Source organism: Cyprinodon variegatus, unplaced genomic scaffold (assembly GCF_000732505.1).
Source record: "Cyprinodon variegatus isolate N-32 unplaced genomic scaffold, C_variegatus-1.0 Scaffold1482, whole genome shotgun sequence".
In the NCBI taxonomy this organism is placed as follows: Eukaryota; Metazoa; Chordata; class Actinopteri; order Cyprinodontiformes; family Cyprinodontidae; genus Cyprinodon; species Cyprinodon variegatus.
This window is the reverse complement of record NW_015151935.1, coordinates 47,429-66,889: the sequence shown is the minus strand read 5'-3', so window position 1 is coordinate 66,889 and position 19,461 is coordinate 47,429. Positions and strand designations below refer to the sequence as shown.

At 35.3% G+C, this 19,461-nt stretch overlaps 1 protein-coding gene across 2 annotated transcripts in view; it reads right to left on the bottom strand.

Annotated features, from left to right (window-relative positions):
• Positions 1-2,740: 2,740 nt before the first annotated feature.
• Positions 2,741-19,461, bottom strand: part of atg4c (autophagy related 4C, cysteine peptidase) — a 19,970-nt gene continuing 3,249 nt past the window's right edge. For both annotated transcript variants that reach the window (XM_015403350.1, XM_015403351.1), the window contains 8 exons: positions 18,361-18,591; positions 15,520-15,859; positions 13,180-13,250; positions 12,160-12,341; positions 9,967-10,045; positions 9,087-9,163; positions 6,500-6,619; positions 2,741-6,155 (listed from right to left, as the gene is read on the bottom strand). In XM_015403350.1, the coding sequence (XP_015258836.1) occupies positions 5,988-6,155; positions 6,500-6,619; positions 9,087-9,163; positions 9,967-10,045; positions 12,160-12,341; positions 13,180-13,250; positions 15,520-15,859; positions 18,361-18,591 (1,268 nt within the window). In that variant the 3' untranslated portion in view covers positions 2,741-5,987. The remainder of the gene's footprint in view (positions 6,156-6,499; positions 6,620-9,086; positions 9,164-9,966; positions 10,046-12,159; positions 12,342-13,179; positions 13,251-15,519; positions 15,860-18,360; positions 18,592-19,461) is intronic.

Here is a 19,461-nt window from a genome sequence, read left to right as displayed (position 1 = left end):
GGTTGAACTGTAAAGTGCCTTGAGATGACATGTGTTGTGAATTTGGCGCTATATAAATAAACTGAATTGAAATTGAATTTAGTAGACAAGAGGGACATGTATACTTTTTGTTTGACAGTGTTTGTATTTCACTCTAGATTCATCAATATTATTATCTTACAGGGGTAAACACCAAACACACACATAACCAAAATGGTATTACAAATAGCCTTAATCGCTCCCAGGTCTCCCCTTTAATTTAAAGCTCAACTTGCCAGAGTTATCTCCTTAGATAGTGAACATTGCTAAAAGCTTCTGTACTAAGCTGCTTGCCTTTCCTGGATAGAGCATTTTTCTTTAAAGTTATAGTGAAGGATTTTCGCAAATTTTTGAAAAGACCCGCCCTCTCCACTTAAAAAAAAAATGCACATGCACAACCCTGAACCCTCTCCCGAGAGGGAACACCTATTAAACGCGTGAGTATGCAGGAGCCTATTTCTCCTCGTACACGCTCTGTTTAAAAGTTGCTGTTTGTATAGCTCATACAAGCTTACCTTCCAAAAGATTTCACATTTTTCCACTATGTCAGACACGTCACCGGTAGGTGAAAAAGGAGACGAGGACGTAGGACGGCCTTACGTAAACATATCACTAGAATGATTGACAGTTAGGAGGACCACTTATTTTGATGATCCACCTGGAAAGAGAACATCCTCCGCTATACCTTTAAACAGGCAAATAGATAACATAGAAAGTACTCTTTGTTCAACCCCTTCACTTTCCTTTGATTCTTCTTTTTTGATTAAGTCATGGATGAAGCTACACTTTGCTTTTACTCTTTTTATTGTGTGTCCCACAGAAACTTACCTGCTCCAGCAGTGGTGGGTAGAGTACCCAAAACTTTTACTAAATTAACAATGCCACTAGTTCAGAATATTTTTACTCGACTAAAAGTAAAAATTATCCATCCAATAAATTACTCGAGTAAATGGGAAAAAGGCTACTCAAAAACTTGGTAACTGATCCTCACATCTGATATGTTTTGAAAATGATGTATATTAACTAAAGATAAATCAGCATATTTGGAAAATGAGATAAAAAATAAATATAAAATTCAGAAGGGAAACAATAATTTCAGATGGAGGATACTGTGTGTGTTAGTTTGTGTAACATGATGCAGCTAAATTTTTGCTGTATTTCCAATTAAACAAGTGACACGGCAGGATCAATATATTGTTTTATTATAATCAATGAATGAATTAAATAAATAAATAAAATAGAAAGTAATATTAAAACAAAGAGGCTGAGTACAAAAAAAGTCTCACTCATTAACTAGGGTTTTGCCAATGCCATTTTTTTTGTCACCGATACCGATACCATACTGAGACCATCTGGAAAAAGACTAATACAAGGTGAATCCAGTAGAACTTTTTATTGCCTACCTAGAATGACTATAGTTGAATAAACTTTGGCTCTCAAATGGCATCGGTGCCCTATTTGTTGGTACTCGCCGATACCATTTTAGTGCTGTATAGGAGGCCCGCCCGATACTGTTATCAGTATCAGCGCAATACCATCATTAACTGGACATGTACGTTTCACTGGTGCTTTTTATTTAAAACAAGCCTGTTCTTCATTAAGTAAAGCTACTCATGATGCATAGAGTAGCCAGACATTTTACCAGAGTCAGAAAAAGGATTTCGCATTATCTTTTTACTAAGATAAAATTAAAAAGCATGATGCAGAAAAATTATCCCTTAAAACACTTTTTCCTCAAAACGTTACTTAAATGTAATGTAATGGATTAATTGTAACTAGTTACATCCCAGCTCTGTGGCCCACAGCTTCTGTTTTTCAGTTGTGTCCCTTTCCTGAATGGTTCCAGGTTCTGCTGAAGATCCTTTTCACTGTAGAAAGTTATTCTTATCCACAGTCATCATATGCTTCATCTATATAGTTGTCTGCTACAAACCGAAAGACTCAATACAATTGGCTAAACTTCATGTCTGCCTTCTTTTTTAATTTTGCATAAACATTAATAAAATTTAAGGATGCATGAATTGACTTTTTAAACTTCAGAACAGATTTGGATACCTAAATTTAAACTGCTGCAGATCCAGACAATTTTTCGATACCAGAGCTCTTTTTAATTTAATGTTATCATATTAATGTTAATTTTTTCTTAAGAGTCAGTCACAAACACCTTTATACAAGCAAATATGATAGGAAAAAATGTACACATGTATATGTGAAAGGCAACTTTAGATTAGAATAAGGTCAGAAGTCACAAAAACAAAAAAAACACTGTTAACAGGGTAAATTCCATTCTAAAAATATGCAGGTTCAAACTGACTGTATTTATTAAATTCTTAAACCAATTGAATTCTGGATGTTAAAATTTTAACCCAACTTAAAATGTATTCTACAAATAGACAGAATAAGTCTGTCTTTACGTATGAGGCCCATTGATTGATACAGATATTAATATTGAATCTGTGAATCTCTAATAAAAGTTAGACTGTTCCTTCTGAATGAATGATCAGATTAGGAATTAACTGTTTATCTTGCAAGGCGTGTTTTGAGATGCAGGTGTGGCTGTTTAGAAAAACTAACCTAAAATGAACCTTTGGAGGTTCTTTATGAAGAGAGGCAAAATGATTGATAATGCCAATGTTGATGATGATAAAGTTATGCATTTTAACCCAAGCTTTGTTTAAAAAAAAAAAAAAAAAAAAAAAAAAGAAAATGTAAAAGTCTCTCAAACTAGAACATTTATCTTCCTATTCACAGATTCATCTTGGAAACAGACAAAGGCTCATGTGGACCTCTGTCAGCAATTCGACTCACTCCAAACTAGACTCTTAGGAATTTGAACCGTATTAGAGTACATACTTGCAGTTGACTTGTTTTATTCAACCACCACTTGTTTATTGCATTACTCTTGCTCCTGTGACTCATTAATCAAATATTCATAAATCTCTGTAAATACACGGCGAACAAAGTCAATGCTCAGTTCACCCCGCAGCCTGGAGAACAAACGGTCCTTCATATTTTGGACAAAAATCCCCAGTGTTATGTCCCCTCCTGTCCACAAAACTCTTTCAATCTCCCAAGCAGAGGAATGTCTCTGTAGATGCTTTGGTTTTGCATATTTAATGTTCCTGCTCCATCTGCAAAGTCTGTTGCTAGGTCAAAAAATAGAAAAAAAGAGTAATGATAATGCGGCGGAGCTAAACCATGTCTTTATGTGTTGGAGTGAGAACAAACGAGGAAGTCTTTAGCTGTTGGTCCCTCTATCCTCACCCTTGCCCCATCTCCCCCTCCATAGAAGGGACGTTTCCCTCCTTTTAATAGAAAAGCTCATAAGACAAGAATTTGCATTGTACAGGAAAACAGCAACAGGGCAACAGACAGATTATCAGGGCTTTGCACACAAGGATATTTTTTTTTCCTCCACAGAGGAACACAAATGCTGCCAGTGTCACCGGGTCACATTTTTTCCGGTTCCTGGTTAATGGGCTGTAGAGATGGTTAGCACGTACGATTAGTTTTAATCTTCCACATTTGACTGGGAGAGAAAAGGCATTGAATGTATTTCAACACGTCGACCAGGCTTGCATGCATGCCTGAAAATGATGCAAACTTTACATTTTCTTTTTACTTGTATTCAGAGAGGCTTTGAATTCCCCAACAAGAACAACCAGAAAGAAAGCAAACTAATTCAAGTAGAATACTTTATTTAGCTCTCTGGCTCAAAGTGTTTAACAAACTTATTGGTGATTTATGAAGTCAATTTATCAAACAAAAGTGTTTATTTATGAAGAAAAGAAAAACCCTCAGAATATTCTTTAGTGTTTATCACGTAACAAAAGATACACTGAGGTACTGAGTACTTCTTGTTAGCTGTAGATTAATTTGTAGTTATTGCACAATAAATGAACTTCAATTATTTAATGACTGAATTAAGAAAAAATGAGTGGAAATGCTTTAAGGAACCGTTGCAACATTAATATATATATACAGCAGTGCTTCTAAATGCAGGTAAAACAGAAAAAATAAATTTCATACACTAAATGTGTCTCAGTCTATATTACATTTTCCCGACTCTAACTCAAGTGTTTGTTTCATGCTGCTGTTCATAAATAGAAGCCAACAATCTTCCATTTAGGAAGAGATCACAGGACATTGTGCTTTGTGCTGTATGGTGTGATACAAGCCTTTGATTTATGATAGCTAAAAAGAAAGAAATGGCTCTAATGTAATTCAATTTAACTTTGTGTTGAATTGTGTAGAGCAGCCTTCAATGAGTGCAGCTTTTTTCTTCATTTGTTTCAGAGGATAATCTACTTTAAGGAAACCTTCTGTCCAAGGAAACCTTAAAAGGTACGCTTGATCTTTTAGTAGCTCCTAAGCTTTAAATGCTCTAGGTTGTTCTTAAACTGTGGTGCAAACATATTTGTTCATCCTTATTTAGTAAATACCAAGTTTTAACAATTACCTCCATGCTAACATATTCTAAAACAGTGATGCAGCTTGGATTTGTCCAATATCTTTTTTTCTTGGCTGAAAAATTGAAAAACAATTCATACTGAATGTAAACCAGTGGCACTGAATGAAATATTTTTTATTATGTCACAGGAAGCTGTTAATTAATGCATTTAATTTGTAATGAGAAGTCTATATCTTTAAGTTGGATGTAGAAAACATTCAAAACATCCTAAAGGCAGACCTTAAAATCCAACATGGCTGCCATGGTTTTAAACATTTAAATGAGCAACAGAAAACTTTTCTTTTTACAGACAAGTGAAACCGTAATGTTTAAGGAGTTCATCTAAGGCAAAATATATGGTCAGTGATCTAGATCAGTGGTTTCTAAAGCCTGGGTCGGTTCCACAAATAAGCCATTTTAGAAAAATGATCATGATTAAGCCTATTTTATGCGTTTATTGCTAGAAGAGAACAATAAAGTTATTGAAGTAGTTATTGCTCTGGCCCGTTTGGAAAATTGGATTAAGTTATGAAACCAAACCCAACAATCATGTTTAATAAACCTGAAATATTCAAATTTTCAGTGTTAAAATCAGGTGTTTTTCTTAGCCATCATATTAATTTGTAATGGCATTATCAGATACTAATAAGTTTTTTTTTCATACTTTACAAAGCTTTGAGTTTAAAATTATTAATGAGATTCACATCTTAGTTAACCGTTTTTTTTTTCACTAGTGCAATGTATGAGCTTTAAATCTAAGGCGGCCATATTGTAATCTGAGTACAGGTTATTCACTCTCATTGGAATTTTTTACTTTTGGAACATTTTTCTTCAGAATAAAAAAAAAATAGTCTGCAACCAAACACACATTAGACTTTGACCAATAAGATAGTGCCATTGGATACAATTTAGTGTTTTTGTTTGTTAAATTAAAACAAATTAAGGACGTCAAGTCAAGCTGTGCCACTGTTTTAGTTTAGTACATTATGATTTACTATTTATAGCAGTGATGCTTATCATAGAAAGTCTAAAAAAATATATGTTGTAGCCTTTATTTCTGGCACTACTGTGTAAAACTGTTGGTTTTGAAAGATTGTGACCTAGTGATATTTATACAAATATCTCTTTAAAAGTACCCTTCATCAAAAACAAATAACAAAATAAACATCTTGGGTCTCATTTATAACAACAAGAAAAACATATTTATATAATAATAATGAACTGTAGAGTTAATTTTCTGAGCCCCCATGAATATGTTGACGACAAAATAGATACTTAATATTATGAATTTAGATTCAGTAGATCAACACATAATGTTAAATAACTTTCCACAAATAATCCAGTGTTCTTATTGCCAGACCAAATCGGTTTTGTTTAGGATTAATGTTTCTGGGATGTGAAAACTGAGTCAGTAAACTACTGAATCCTAACACTGTCATGAATGCACTGCATGATGCCATGAATTTAAGCAATTAGAATCGTTATGAGAGAAGATTCGTTGAACCATCAAACTGGGCTTTCAAAGCAGCACAAAGTCTCCAGCTGTGGTGACGGTTCTGCGCGTGTCCCGAATGAAAGGCCATTCCCGCCTCTCCGTGTTCAGGCCGGCCGACAGGTCGTAATCTGCGCTGCGACCTTCCACGAAAGTGAACGCTGGGTATTTCTCCTTCAGTGAGGGCTGCAGCAACTGGGACAAAAACAGGGAAACAACTTTTAGATATAGTTTCAGTTTTTAGGATCATTTCTAAATTTTAATTGTATCCATTGCATAGAAAAAAATGTGTAGGTTAAGGTCAAACTGGGAGACATAAGAAGAGAGGGTGCTTTGAAAACAGCTGTATTGACCGGATAACAGTTAAGTTAGATCCGTGGCTAAATGCTGCCACCTACTGGTCAAATAATGCGAGGCTGAACAAATATCTGCCACATGGGGAAATTAATGTACAAGTGATTAAAAATAAACCAAACCTGGAAAATTAGCAAGAGAATCCCTTCAACCGTTAAATGATATATAGGTTTTCAGGTCCTTACCTTGGACAGCTCCACCTTGATTCTCTCATATTCTTGAGAACTTTTAGAGTAGAAACCAATAGTGCAGCTGGGATCCAGTTTGCTGAAAGGCATCTTTTTTGGAGAGGGGCAATGAAAGGACTGAAAATAAAACAAAAACAATAAATAACAATATATATTTAAGTCCTGGGATACTCATCAACGTGAAACAGCAATTATTTACTCTAGTACAAAGTTAACAATAAGTAAAAGGCAATTTTTATCATTTATTCTTAGTTCTTCCACTATTCAACCAATATTTACTGAATAGAATTTCACTGAATAGTAAATCATTCTCCCAGAGGGATATATTTCATATTTATTTATGCACCATTTTATGATTATAGCTCAATACATATTACATATTACTTATTACATCCAACATCGCAGAATATGAATGAAACAATAAAGGAAAATGAAAAAGCAAACATTGTATGGTCAATATAAACATGGGAAAAACATCTGAAGTGGTATTAGTCCCACAAAAGGAATCCACTAAAGGAGCTGGCAGCTCAGCAGCAAAAGGTGTGGTAAAAAAGAATAGGCAACAGGCATAACCACTGCATCCCTAAGAGTAAGAATTGAAGATAATAAGGAAATTTAGATGGAATGAACCACAGCGGAAGTCAGTGCTTCAGAGATATTACACACAGGAAATGGGCTACATCTCCCACATCACTCGAGTTAAGCCAATCCTGATCTAATGACAAGGTTGGATCAATCTCACCTTAGCCAAGTAGTAAGAGGAATAGATTTTCAGAAGTGCTCCAAAGTCATCTTTTAAGTTAGACTTTGGTTTTGCATTTTATTGAGGGAACCGATGCCATCCAGTCTGGAGGAAAGTGGAGAGGCATTAATTTCCTTAAGTGTACACTGTCTAGTTTCCAGTCAATGGTTTGGAAAGTCTGTTGGTATACTGGTTTTAGTGATGATAGTCTGGAAGACTGTCTTAGAGAGTCTTTGGAGCATTGTTAGCTTAAGATGATCAGCAACAGGCCAAACAATGTAGAAGAGCAGAAGGCCAAAGTTACAACATCCTAAGTTGTCTGAACACCTCAGTGGAGCCACAAACTCATCACCTCAATGCCAGGATGAGTATAGCAGTAGCTTTTGCCAAGCTGCTACTGGATATCATTTCAGAAGGCCACCATTTCTCTTCAAACAATCCTTTTAAATTATTTTAAACAATATAAAAACTTTTCTGATGGTTCTGCGTCTTATAAGCTAATGCCATAATCAGCAGAAATAAACACTTTAAATGTATCGCTCTGGGTCTGATAAGTCTGGGGTTCCAACTAATCGCTTGTTTTTTATTAATAATCGAATAGCAACAGGTCCATTAAAGAAGTTTTTTTTACAGAATTAAACCAGGTGAAACTAAAACAGATTAATATTTTTTTTTTTTATCTTAATTGCAAAACATTTGTAAATTTCTTTTTTTGGGGTATAATTACTGCTCTAAGTAAATTGCTCTGTCAGCATGCTTTGGAGTCAGTGTGTGTGTTCAAATTCAGAGGCTGGATCCTCCAAGGACCTGGTCTATCTAGACTGGATCCTTCCAGGTCCATGAAAACAAGGAGTAGGGAAGAGTTTGGCTATGGATTCAAACAGGTCCAGCCTTCTCCGGCTGACAGTTGACAAATAAAGCAGACAAAAAAGGATGCAACTTCTCACTACTGTTCTGGATGCTAAATACATTTTTGGGGAGCTTCAACAGCAGTACCGTCGTCACTAACATCAGATTTATAGGCCTCTACGCTGCAGATATATTAGAATCGGTCCTTAAATGTCAGCCAAACACATTCACACAGTGAAAGATAAAAACATTTCAATAAACCAAACATTATCTGAAACATTTGACTCAATAACCATTTAAAACAACTATTTTCATTCATTTCAGACTGAACTATTCACATATTTGTAATTTATTAAACTGCACTAACAATATACACAATTATTTGTCACCATTTCTCTTTTTCCTCTGAGCACAGAGCAGCCGGCTTGCTTGGACTCGCAATGAATCACGGAATACCCAAGGCTACGTAGGATACACCGGACCCGTCCTTCAAAACGGGTACAAAGAAGGATCAATTTGTCGGCCGCAATCTTGGCGCCGTGCTATGATATAATCAGCCAGGAAGAAGCTGCTGAATTCAAACTCAGCATCTATACTCCCATTAACAATTAATCGATTTCTAAATTAATGGATTATCATTTCAATAATCTATTAATCCAAATAATTGTTTCATACCTTGATAAATCTGTAACATGACTCCCCTTTCTTCAAATAAAATAAAAGAAAGGTTCGATTTGTAATGCTTTGAATTTATAGGGATACATCGGTACAGTGCTTATATATCTTGAGATATTAAGTCTGCTAGCGAATCCGTTTGCAGTATTTCTCTAAGGTGGCAGCTTTGCTTGTCTGAGCAGCAAATAAATCAGGAAATACAGACTATGATTGGACTGAGCGCTGCTTTAAGATTCACACCCTTAAGTGCTAACAGAAACTATTAAACCCACATTTACTGGATCCCTAAGTCAGCTCAACTGTGTAATTTTACGTTACCTGGAGAGGGAAATCGCTGGTGCTGACATTCACAAAAGACTGACAGTAATGAGGGTCCATGTAAATCAAGCTGTCATCTGCAAGGACAAAACAAAAGACAAGTTATTCAAAAACATCAGATTATTAAAGAGAAGGAGAGAAAAAAAAAAAACAGGCTTTTCCTCAATATCTATGCAGAGCAGCTCAAAGTCACCCGCCGGACCTACTGTTGGGGTTGCGTGAGCTAAATATGCTTTCAAGAAGGTTGTTGCTTTTTAATATCCACCAGGGTGGATTAAATTCTGCATAATCAGATGAGTTTGTACAAGCACATTTTTTATACCCCCGAGAAAAGAGGTTGTCGTTTAATTTTTGTGTGGGCGAATTACTTTTACAAACACGCAATTATATTCGACCGTTTTGCATATGATGAATGCAGTGCTGAGCTGTGCCCTGGCAGGGAGAATGTATTGCTTGTCATTTAGACATCATCCAACGCTGTATTTCATATGGGTAAAATGTAAATGCGTAAATATTGACTGCCAAGATGTACAACTGAAGGTTTCTCCTAGCTGCTGAAGGTGATGAAGAGTGGCTCACTTTGGGCGCCCCGGATGAAATTTAATGCATGCCGCCTATGGAAATCAATTATGGTTTACAACTTGGGAGGTTTACTTGTGATAAATGGACGAGGTTTTGATGGGTCAGAGAGAATAAAGTAAGCGCCGCTTCACTCGGTTTCATCTCCACTCCTCTTCGTTTTCCTCATACAAACATGAATTCATTAACTTACTTTGTCTCTACACATACAAAGGGTATATTATGCAAAAAATAAATTGTTATTCACACCAACCTCTATAGGAATAAGTCTTCCTTGGTTTTCCATTATACTGGTACTAACCTTGAAATCCAACAAAGTAGCAGGCCTGCTTGGGCTTCCCACCAATGATTCCTATGCAGTACTCCAGACTCAGTATGCTCTATAAGCAGAGAAACGCAGAGAAACACAAAGTGTGTCAGAGCTGAAATGACATTGTTTGTTTTTTTACGTAATGAAAGGCAAGTATCCATCCATTTTCTCCTGCTTAGTCCTCGTCAGGGTCGCGGTGTCACAGGGTAACACGGAGAAACACAAATACACACAACCATGCACACACACTTACACCCAAGTACAATTTAGAGAAGCCAATTAACCCAATAGTCATGTGTTTGGACTGTAGGAGGAAAGTCAGAGTACCTGGAGAGAAGAGAGGACATGCAAACTCCATGCAGAAAGATCCCGGGCCTGGAATCGAACCTAGAACCCTCTTACTGCAAGGCAGCAGCACTACCCACTGCTACACGATGCAGCCGTGGATAAGATAAGCTCCTGCATCATCTTTTACTTGAACAACAGAAACTAAATTTATAAAACAACCTGTGGGTTGGCAGCTAACAACAACAACTAGCTTCTCTTCAGTTGGACTGGATCAGACTAATAACAGAAACTCAATATATTAGAAGCCCAAAATTAACATGATTAAATATAAATAACTTTTATCATTGTTATTTCTGCTGAATAAATGCACCCAAGAGCTAACAAGTGATGCAAGCAACAACACTTCTTTTCCTATTTTTAAGTTGTTCCCAAGTGAAGTAGACTCCAAGTTAACTAATTTTGACATCAGAGTCACAGAAAGCCCAAAAGGCTTTAGAGGATGTATTTAAAACAGAATTTTGAAAGAGATTGTTCATTAGGCTACTAAAGAATAAGGTCAGCTCATCTTTTTAAACATTTAACTTGCTTCTATCAATCAGTGGAACATTTTTGATTTCAAAAGGTTTGAAGCTTTTCTTAAAACTTTGGATTAAAGTTCAGCGTGTAGATTCTTACGAGATTTAAAAGGTTTAAAATAACAGATAGTATGACGTTACAGAAACCAATTAAAAACTTGAAATTTTAACAGATCACAATCATAGTTGCTAATAAAATAAAAACTAAGATCCCTGAATCATTCGGTCAGAAAGTATATGGGTTCTAAAGGTGGAGAATAGACTTTGAACCAGAGTCTGAAAAGGAAAGTTTCATTGCATCAACGTACTGTACTGTAATCTAAGAGCTTTGCACCTTTTTTTTTGTATGCAAGTATTGGGGAAGAATTTCTTTTTTTTTTTATAACACATTCTTCAGAAAACGATGGAAATATTCAAATTTCGAATAATGTTCAAGTAAAACGTGACAGAATTTGTCTTTTTTTCCTTTTTGTAATTTGCAATTGTTATTCCTTTCAGACCTGTGATTTGGATGTTGAAGGCAGTTAAAATTTAATCAAATTATCTTTTTTCTGATTTGAGATTTAATTCTTGCCTTCTCCACTGCCTCCAGTTTCTCAGGATTTGCTCCCTATGATACATTTATTTAGTTAAAAACAAAAGTCCTGTTTCACAGTGATGAGCTGTCAGATCACCTCTGCTGCTAATTAGTGGAGTAACAATACTCTCATCCATAGTAAAACATCAAACAATTAACAATCCAATTGGATTTAATCAAACTGAAGAAATAAAAACTTTTTCATCTGTAAAAATGTAAGAATGATACATTTTTATAATGAACTGGTAAAATCAAAATGCAGTTGTGTTTTTTTGTCATATCAATATATACCACTGTGTTAGAAAAGCAGATATTATCACATCACTTCAACCGCACACATGCAAACCGAGCTGCAGCATTATATTGGCAAACATCCTCCAAACAAACGGATATAACACTGTATTATGCTAAAGGTGGCAACTTAAAATTGTCCTGAAATGGTGTCAAATGGTCAGAGCTGTACAAACAGGAGATTCAATATCAGCCACAGTGGTTTGTCATCAATGAAATACAAAAAAAATTATAAAAAACTAAATCTAAATTTGCAATTTCCAACAGTGACTAAATACGGTATTTACAGAAAAATAAAAACATAGCACTTTGAGATTTGTTTTTTCAAATGTAAAGGGTTTTATACATAAAATACATTATCATTATTATTGTATTTAACTTGAGGAGTCTCAGGGATCTTGGCAAAAAAAATCTCAAAACGAAATAAAGTACAGAAACAACAGTATGTCTCACCTTTACAAAGTCAAAATATTCTGGGTTTGTCCTTTCTCCACCCAGCCTCACAGGGACGAGGATGATGACGGCCCGGTCCTCCGGCAGTGTGGGCAGTGATGGTGGAGGCTTCTCTGGTGTCGCGTCAGAGGTTTCTCCTGCTCTTGGCGCTTTGTGGCAGTCCATGACATCAAAACTGTACACTAGACAGAAAAAAAACAAAAACAAATTAGTAAAGGAAAAGTTAGTCAATGTATAGTGATAAAACGCGTATCGTCCTTAAACAATAGAAACGTGTATTAATTTAATTAATACACACATTTGGAGTGATTTGCCGCTGCATATCCCTCCAGGATTCCACTTTGGTTCTCTTGTAAAGTCTCTTCTTTTCTTTGGTGTTTAATACTCAAAGGATGTTGCTGTTGGTTGATTTTACGTTTCCTGCTTTATTTTCTATTTTTTGTTTTTTATTTACTTTTTTATTATATTGCTTGTATTAATTCCAGTGCGCTGAATGTTGTTAAAATTCCTGCTTATGTGCAGCGCTCTGATCCTGTTGGCTGTTTTAAAGTGCCATATAAGTAAAGTTGGATTGGATCATTTATAAAGGTAAAAACAGAAAGAAATCCATGAAATGCCCTTTTTACTGAAGCATTTTCTTACAGTTATTAAATAGTATAACCAATTTATAAATGCTGACTGACTTTTAAATGAATGAAAAAGCTTTAATTTTCCCCAGTGCGATTAACTATACACACTTACACTAGAAGCTACCGACACGCCAACAAACTGCCCTCTTCTGCTATTGAAAAGACAAACATAAATCATGGGCTGAGATATCGAGGTTAGGAGGAGGTCTGGACGGCATGTTATAGATCTGAAATGGATGTGATTGTTTTTGGGAACAGACACAGACTCCTGTCCCCCGCTTTTAGCTTCTGGAGGCTCACAGAACGAGAAGGATGGAGGCATAAAAGAGCAGGCGACTTGGGCGTCATGCCCAGTTTCCTGCACAATCAACAGCAGGATCATCTTTTATACCTGTGCAGTCCTGGGAAACGTAGGCAGTTATACCCGCCAAGCCAGGGTCCGTTGCTTCCTTGACAGCTTTCCTAAAACAAAAAGACAGGAAAAGTAGAAAGAACAGAGTAAGAAACAAGAGAAACTGCAGGTAAAAAGGCTTGTTTAAAAGGTTATGCTATAACATACGTTTAACTTAAAGAAAAGGAAATATTAAATTTGAATTTGGGAAGATTTTGATACGTTTTTGAAAACAATACACCTGGTTCTGGATTTATGAAACGTAAAAAAAAAGGAGCCGGATTTGTTGTCGGACAAATATATATTGGTTAAGATCAAATGCTAATGTTTTTTTTTTTTTTATGACCAGTATCATATTTTATTTCTCCACTTACATGATTGAAAATGACAATTATAACAAATGTTACATCAGTCTCAATTTAAACAAATATAAATATTTATTATCACATAACACTTGATGCTAGAAAAGCATTCAGAGAACACAAATTTCCACCAGGCAGCAAATTTTGCCCAAAATAGTGATCTACACCTATCGCTAAACTCACACACAATCTGGCAGTACCAATGTACAAAATTTAAATGACTTTTTCCTTGGCATGAGGTTGACCTCTGGTAAACAATTTCCCTCAAAAAAAAAAACTCATATTTTTTTTCACTTAATCCTGCTAAAAAATAAAATAAAAGAGCAATATTCCCTTTTTCTGGTCTTTTTCTGGTTTTTGTCTTTAGTAAAGTATGCCAGGACTTTTTGAGTCTGATGCTGAGGCTGTCAATACTCACTGCTGCCACCCTCTGGTTAAGTGGGGAACTGCTTGTTCTGCCAAATATCCCCATTTCACAATATTAGAGAATGTTTTAAAACATTCCTGTATCTAGAATATAATCTGGATTATCACCAACATTTAATGGATTGTTCCTTTGCATGACGAACATCTCTGAAAAAAATCATTGAAATACGTCCATAACTTTTGTTATTCAGTTGACAGACAGACAGATTCTCCTAAAAACATAACCTCCTTGGCAGAGATAATTGACAATCAACAGCAAATGAAAGGAATGCCAAAGAATGTGTCTTACTTGATTTCAAGGTATGACTTCTAAATGCACTACTGAATCGGTGAACACATGCACACAATTAGCCGATACCGATACAAGAAAAGAAAATGCTAATATCAGTTAAAAATCTCAGCCGGCTGATGTAACGGTCTCTCTTAAGTCTTGATTTTATTTTCTAATGAAAATGTTATGCAACAGTTAGATTCATAAAAATGCATTTTTTTATTTTAGGTTTCAATTGAAATATTTAAATTTAAAAAATGGTTTTATTTTTATTTTTTATGCCATGCATCATATTGCTGGAGAAAACTCAAGATTTTTACAACATTTAATCAACAGTCAAGTAAATGTTAAAATAGAATATTTTTGCACTTCTAAAATGGAAGCCATTTAAAAGCTACTTATAGAAAATGATAGCATGTGCTTAGTACAGTGTTTGAATTTGAATTACCGGTATGCTTTCCAATATGAAAGATTTGTTCTGTGTTCTGACTATAAAATAAATATAAACAAATCAAGATCGGAAGGAATGGTAAATAAAGTGGGAAGCAAAATTCCTTAATTAGTTCGGAGTGAATATATGAAAACAAAAAAAAGAAAATGATACCAAAACAATTATGAATGCATATAAGTTAATATGCTGAAAGACATTGAAAAAAGGTGGACCTATCCTTTATGGATTAAACTTAAAGAATAAGTATAACAGTGAAAATACCACCATATTTGTTGGATTTAATTTTGTCCTTCCCAGTAAATATTCTTCAAAACCAGTTCTGTAAATTGGGATAAATTTATATCAAGAAGAAAAACAACCAAGAATAATGTATACTACATTACAACTTCCAAAAAGAAATAGTAGGAATAGTTCTTTTAAATTTTAAGGAGTACTTTAAAGATGCCCAAATACGTCACTTCTAGTACTGGTTAAAATACCAATACAAACAAATATTGGGGAGAAAGAAATTCTAGAAAATATGTTTTAAATTGAGGCTCTTTGTCTAAAACATAAATAACGAAAAGATATACATCTAGTAATATAAAGCAAAAACAACTGAAACTTTTAGGCAAGTATTCAACATTAATTTAAAAAACACAATCGCTTTTTATTGGTATAATGTAACATTATCATCTTAATGTCATTTTTATTAGCTTTTACCAGATAATATAAATGGTTTGAAATATCATAATGGGTGAAATATGTCTGTATAATGTGTTTGACTTAGTAGATGTTGTTACTGAAATAAAATAACTGCCTAATCATGATCGAATTTATTGAATCCTTACTTAAAGATGTGTGCGACCACAGCCGGACCGTACCAGTCCCCTGCCTGTTTTCCCATCGTCAATCCTAAGTGAACCAGTCTGTGCAGCCCCAGCGGAGCTGAGGAGCCCTCCCCAAACCAGGACACCAGGTTTCGGTGGTACATCTCCTTTAAATGTGCATCTGCTTCCTCTGCCGATCCAGACGCCTGGGCTTGAGGCACAAAAGTGGGTCCGCTCTCAGAACTCTTTGGAGTCCCTTGCAGTGAAGCCTCCAGGGTGGCGACGAGACGCTTTGCAGCTGTGGTGGTGCGTGTCTCTGCATCTAAAGGCTGCAGTGTCAGCGCCTCCGACCAAGTCCAGTCTGCAGAAAAATATACAGGGTTGGGTCAGATGACTCCAAAAGGTAGCTGGTTACTGGGTTAAAATAATTAGTTCAAGTAAAAAGAAGGAAAATACCTGAGATGCTCATATTCTTAAAAATAAAAATAAAAATACAAATTGCATTTTGTTTTGCCAAAAATCTATACTAACCCTTATCAATTAAATTTTATTATAAAAAAAAAAAAAAAGAGGAAAAATACTAACCTTATAAATGCACTTTAAACAGTGGGTGTATTTTTAATTATGGAGCCCCATCTTTGTACGGTAAAAATAATCTGGGTCTAAAACTTTTTTTTAACTGAGAAAGCAGGCAGGCAGTATAAAAGCTGGCATTTAGAGTAGCTACACCTAAACCTGACATTAGTGGGAAAAACAAAAAACATCTTAACATGACAGCATGGATTAGATGGATCAAAAATAGAGGGAAATCTCACTTTCATTTCCATTTAAGCATTTGTTCTAATTTCATAGTAATAAATATTCATTCTACAGGCACTAATAAACCTGATCATTACACACTACTATCCTCAGTTTTAGAGGGTTTTAAATACAAACTCATACGGGTCTTAATTCAGTTCATTTCAGAAACAGCCATAACTTGGCTCAATTATCAGTTTGAGTGTGTATTTCATTTTTACACTATCTTAGCCTTACAAACAGGGTGGGAACAGACTGGAGGTAGAGTGGATGGAAGAAGCCAAAGTAATAAAAAATAAACCTAGAATAAAGTCAAAAGCAGTAAGAAAATGACCTTGTTTCAAAGTGAATCAAATTCAAAATTGATCCATAAATTTCCTAAAGTGGACTTTTGTGTCTTTATAGGGAAATATTTCACTGGTGACAGATTTTTGACGATCTTGAAAAAGTTTTTAAATTACCCCATTAGCCTGAGACTTAAGAAATCATGTGGACAAAGTATTTTACACAAGTGGTTTCCCAGTTAGACTGATTTAACATGAACTAGGATTAAATCCCTTTCACCCTTTATCCCTCTATTCAAATTCTATATTCATTGACACCCAATTTTTAGATGGGTTAAATTATCCCTTTGAGACACAGAATATTCCTTGGAGAAGCTTATAACAGCAGCTCTGTGATATATAAAATGTAAACAACCATGCCTTAATATGCAGGTTAAAATAGGTTTGCGGTCAAATTGTTTCTGGTAGTTCAGGTTGAATCAGAGTGCCTTTATTATTTCATTATTGATTATTTTTCATTGTACTTTGTGGTGCTATCAGCTATAAAACTTTGAACTAAAGGTGAAAGTTGGTTTGGAGTTAAACCTAATTTTGCTTTCAATCTGCTCATCTTTAACTGATAAGGAAATTTAGTATGATGAGTGGGAAGAATGCAAGAATGGAAAAAACAATAGAAACATTTATTTTAAAAACAAAGTATATAAAAAGTTATTATACAAATGGTAAATGGCCTGCAGAAAGAGTTTTTATTTTTCACTATAGTGTAAAAATATAAATGCATCAAAGTGTCTTTTGCAAAGACATTTTACAAAGAGATTCAGAGTTTTCTATTAAAATTCTCTCACTTCAATTTAAATACTTTTTTTATTATTATTATGGTGCCTATAAAAATAGGTCATCCTGTAAGGGCTAAAATTGCCATTTGCTTAACCCTTCAGGTAGTTTACAAAAACACCTAATGTATTCTACCTCAACTAAAAACAATGGGGCCTAAAAATTAGCTTTAAGAGGGGAAATGTGCTTTATCCTAGCTCCAGCTTTCAGTATGAGGTTGACACTACTATAACAAGTCTTGTTTCTGTTTACACTACAGAAAACATGAATAGCAGGCAGTTGCTTCACATTGTTCTGTATATTTTGAAGAACACAATTTAGCTTCTTGGTTATTTTTGTGTCACAAAAATTAATTAAATTAACTGTTGGTTGAAACAGATGAGAATGTAAATGTAGACATCAATCAGTGTGCTTTCCTTTTTAAGAAAAATATTATTTAAGAAAACAAAACAGAGGTGTCAAACAAGTAAAATTTAATTTACTAAAGGAGTGCTTTCCAAGTCGGGGGAGAGCTCCCCCTAGAGGGGCTTAGTGTCATTGCAGAAGTTAACTAAATAAATGACCAATTTTGTTACATAGTAAAACAAAATCTAAACTTGAAATATTTACACTTCAAAGGAGTTTATCTGTGAGTTAAAGGAGATTTTGTTTATTTTATCGCATTATATTTTACTGTAGCGTAGTAGAACTTTTTGTTTAACTGTCAAGATTGATATGAAGGGGCTGAGAAGACATAATTTTAAATCAAAGACCCACCCAAGAAAGCTTTGGGATCCGCTATACAATAGAAAGGCATGCTAATACGTGGCTTAAAAATCACATATTTACAGTGACTGTGTCATAATGTCATACATTCGCTAGGTTATCACCTAAAACAGTGAAAGCAACCAATACAAGCTAAATTGTGTTGTTTTAAAAAATTATAAAATTGAATTCCTTTGCTTACCTCTGCCTAACAAGTGCAGAACTAGAGCTTGGGCCAGCATCATCTGTCCAGCCCTGAGCATGCAGCCCCAGCCACAGTCCGAGGTCAGCGTGCTGCCTGGCAGTGGAGGGAAATCTTCCCGGTACGTCAGCCATACACGAGATGCAAAGTCCCTTCTGAAAGCCTCAACGTTCCCCATAACAAAGTCTTCATCAGAGCCTTCATGGCAGTCTTTAGAGGGACAGTCTTCATCTGGGGGAAGCAAAAAAATCATAAAAAGATCGTTTTTATGTTTTAAGCAGACCTGAATTGTTACATTTATTCTCTTCCTTTTTAACAGAATAAATTCAAAAGGTCACAACTAGAGCTTTTTCATCAAAAAACAATTTTTCAAAAATAATACATCAACAGAAAGCCTAAAGTGCTGGAGAATAAAATGATCAGTGTTACTAAATAGACATCTATAGTATATAAATACTTGTTCTATAGCTTTTAATGATTCTTTCCGACTGGACGCGGTGACACGGCTAGTTCGGTAGATTCACATAGAATACCTATAAATACCATCCCTATACAAACCGCATGGTGAAGGGGCCAGTGGTAAACTCCACGAGGTGAGAGCGTCCACTGCTCCGCTCTCACCTCATGCTACTAGATAGAGCTGAGGTATCAAACAGCAGCACCGCATAGAGAGAGAGGGGGGGAGATCGAAGTTGAACGAGCTGAACTTTTCTATGAAACCGCGACACGGCAGCCAATCAGGGACTGGTTGTAGGTTAAGCTTTTTTACTTAAATGGAATACAGAGAATATTGTTAAAAAGGGTAGAAATAAGTAATGCTCTGAAGAGGTCTTTAGGTGGCCATAAAAATAAAAAAAAGCTATTTCAATTTAGTCCTAGAAGCAGCGCCCTTCCTCATTTCCCCTCCAGCACAGAGCCCAGTCTGTCACTGCACCCTGCCCAGCATGGTGCTTTCTGAGGGGGTAGATTTACAAGGAAGTCCTGCAGATTCCAACCGTTTTCCAGATGCAGCTCTGGATGAACCTGGATGACTTTTTTTTTTTTTTTTTTTCCGGGCTTTTTGGGGTTTTTCCAAAAAAAATTTGGCCCCCCCAAAAAAAC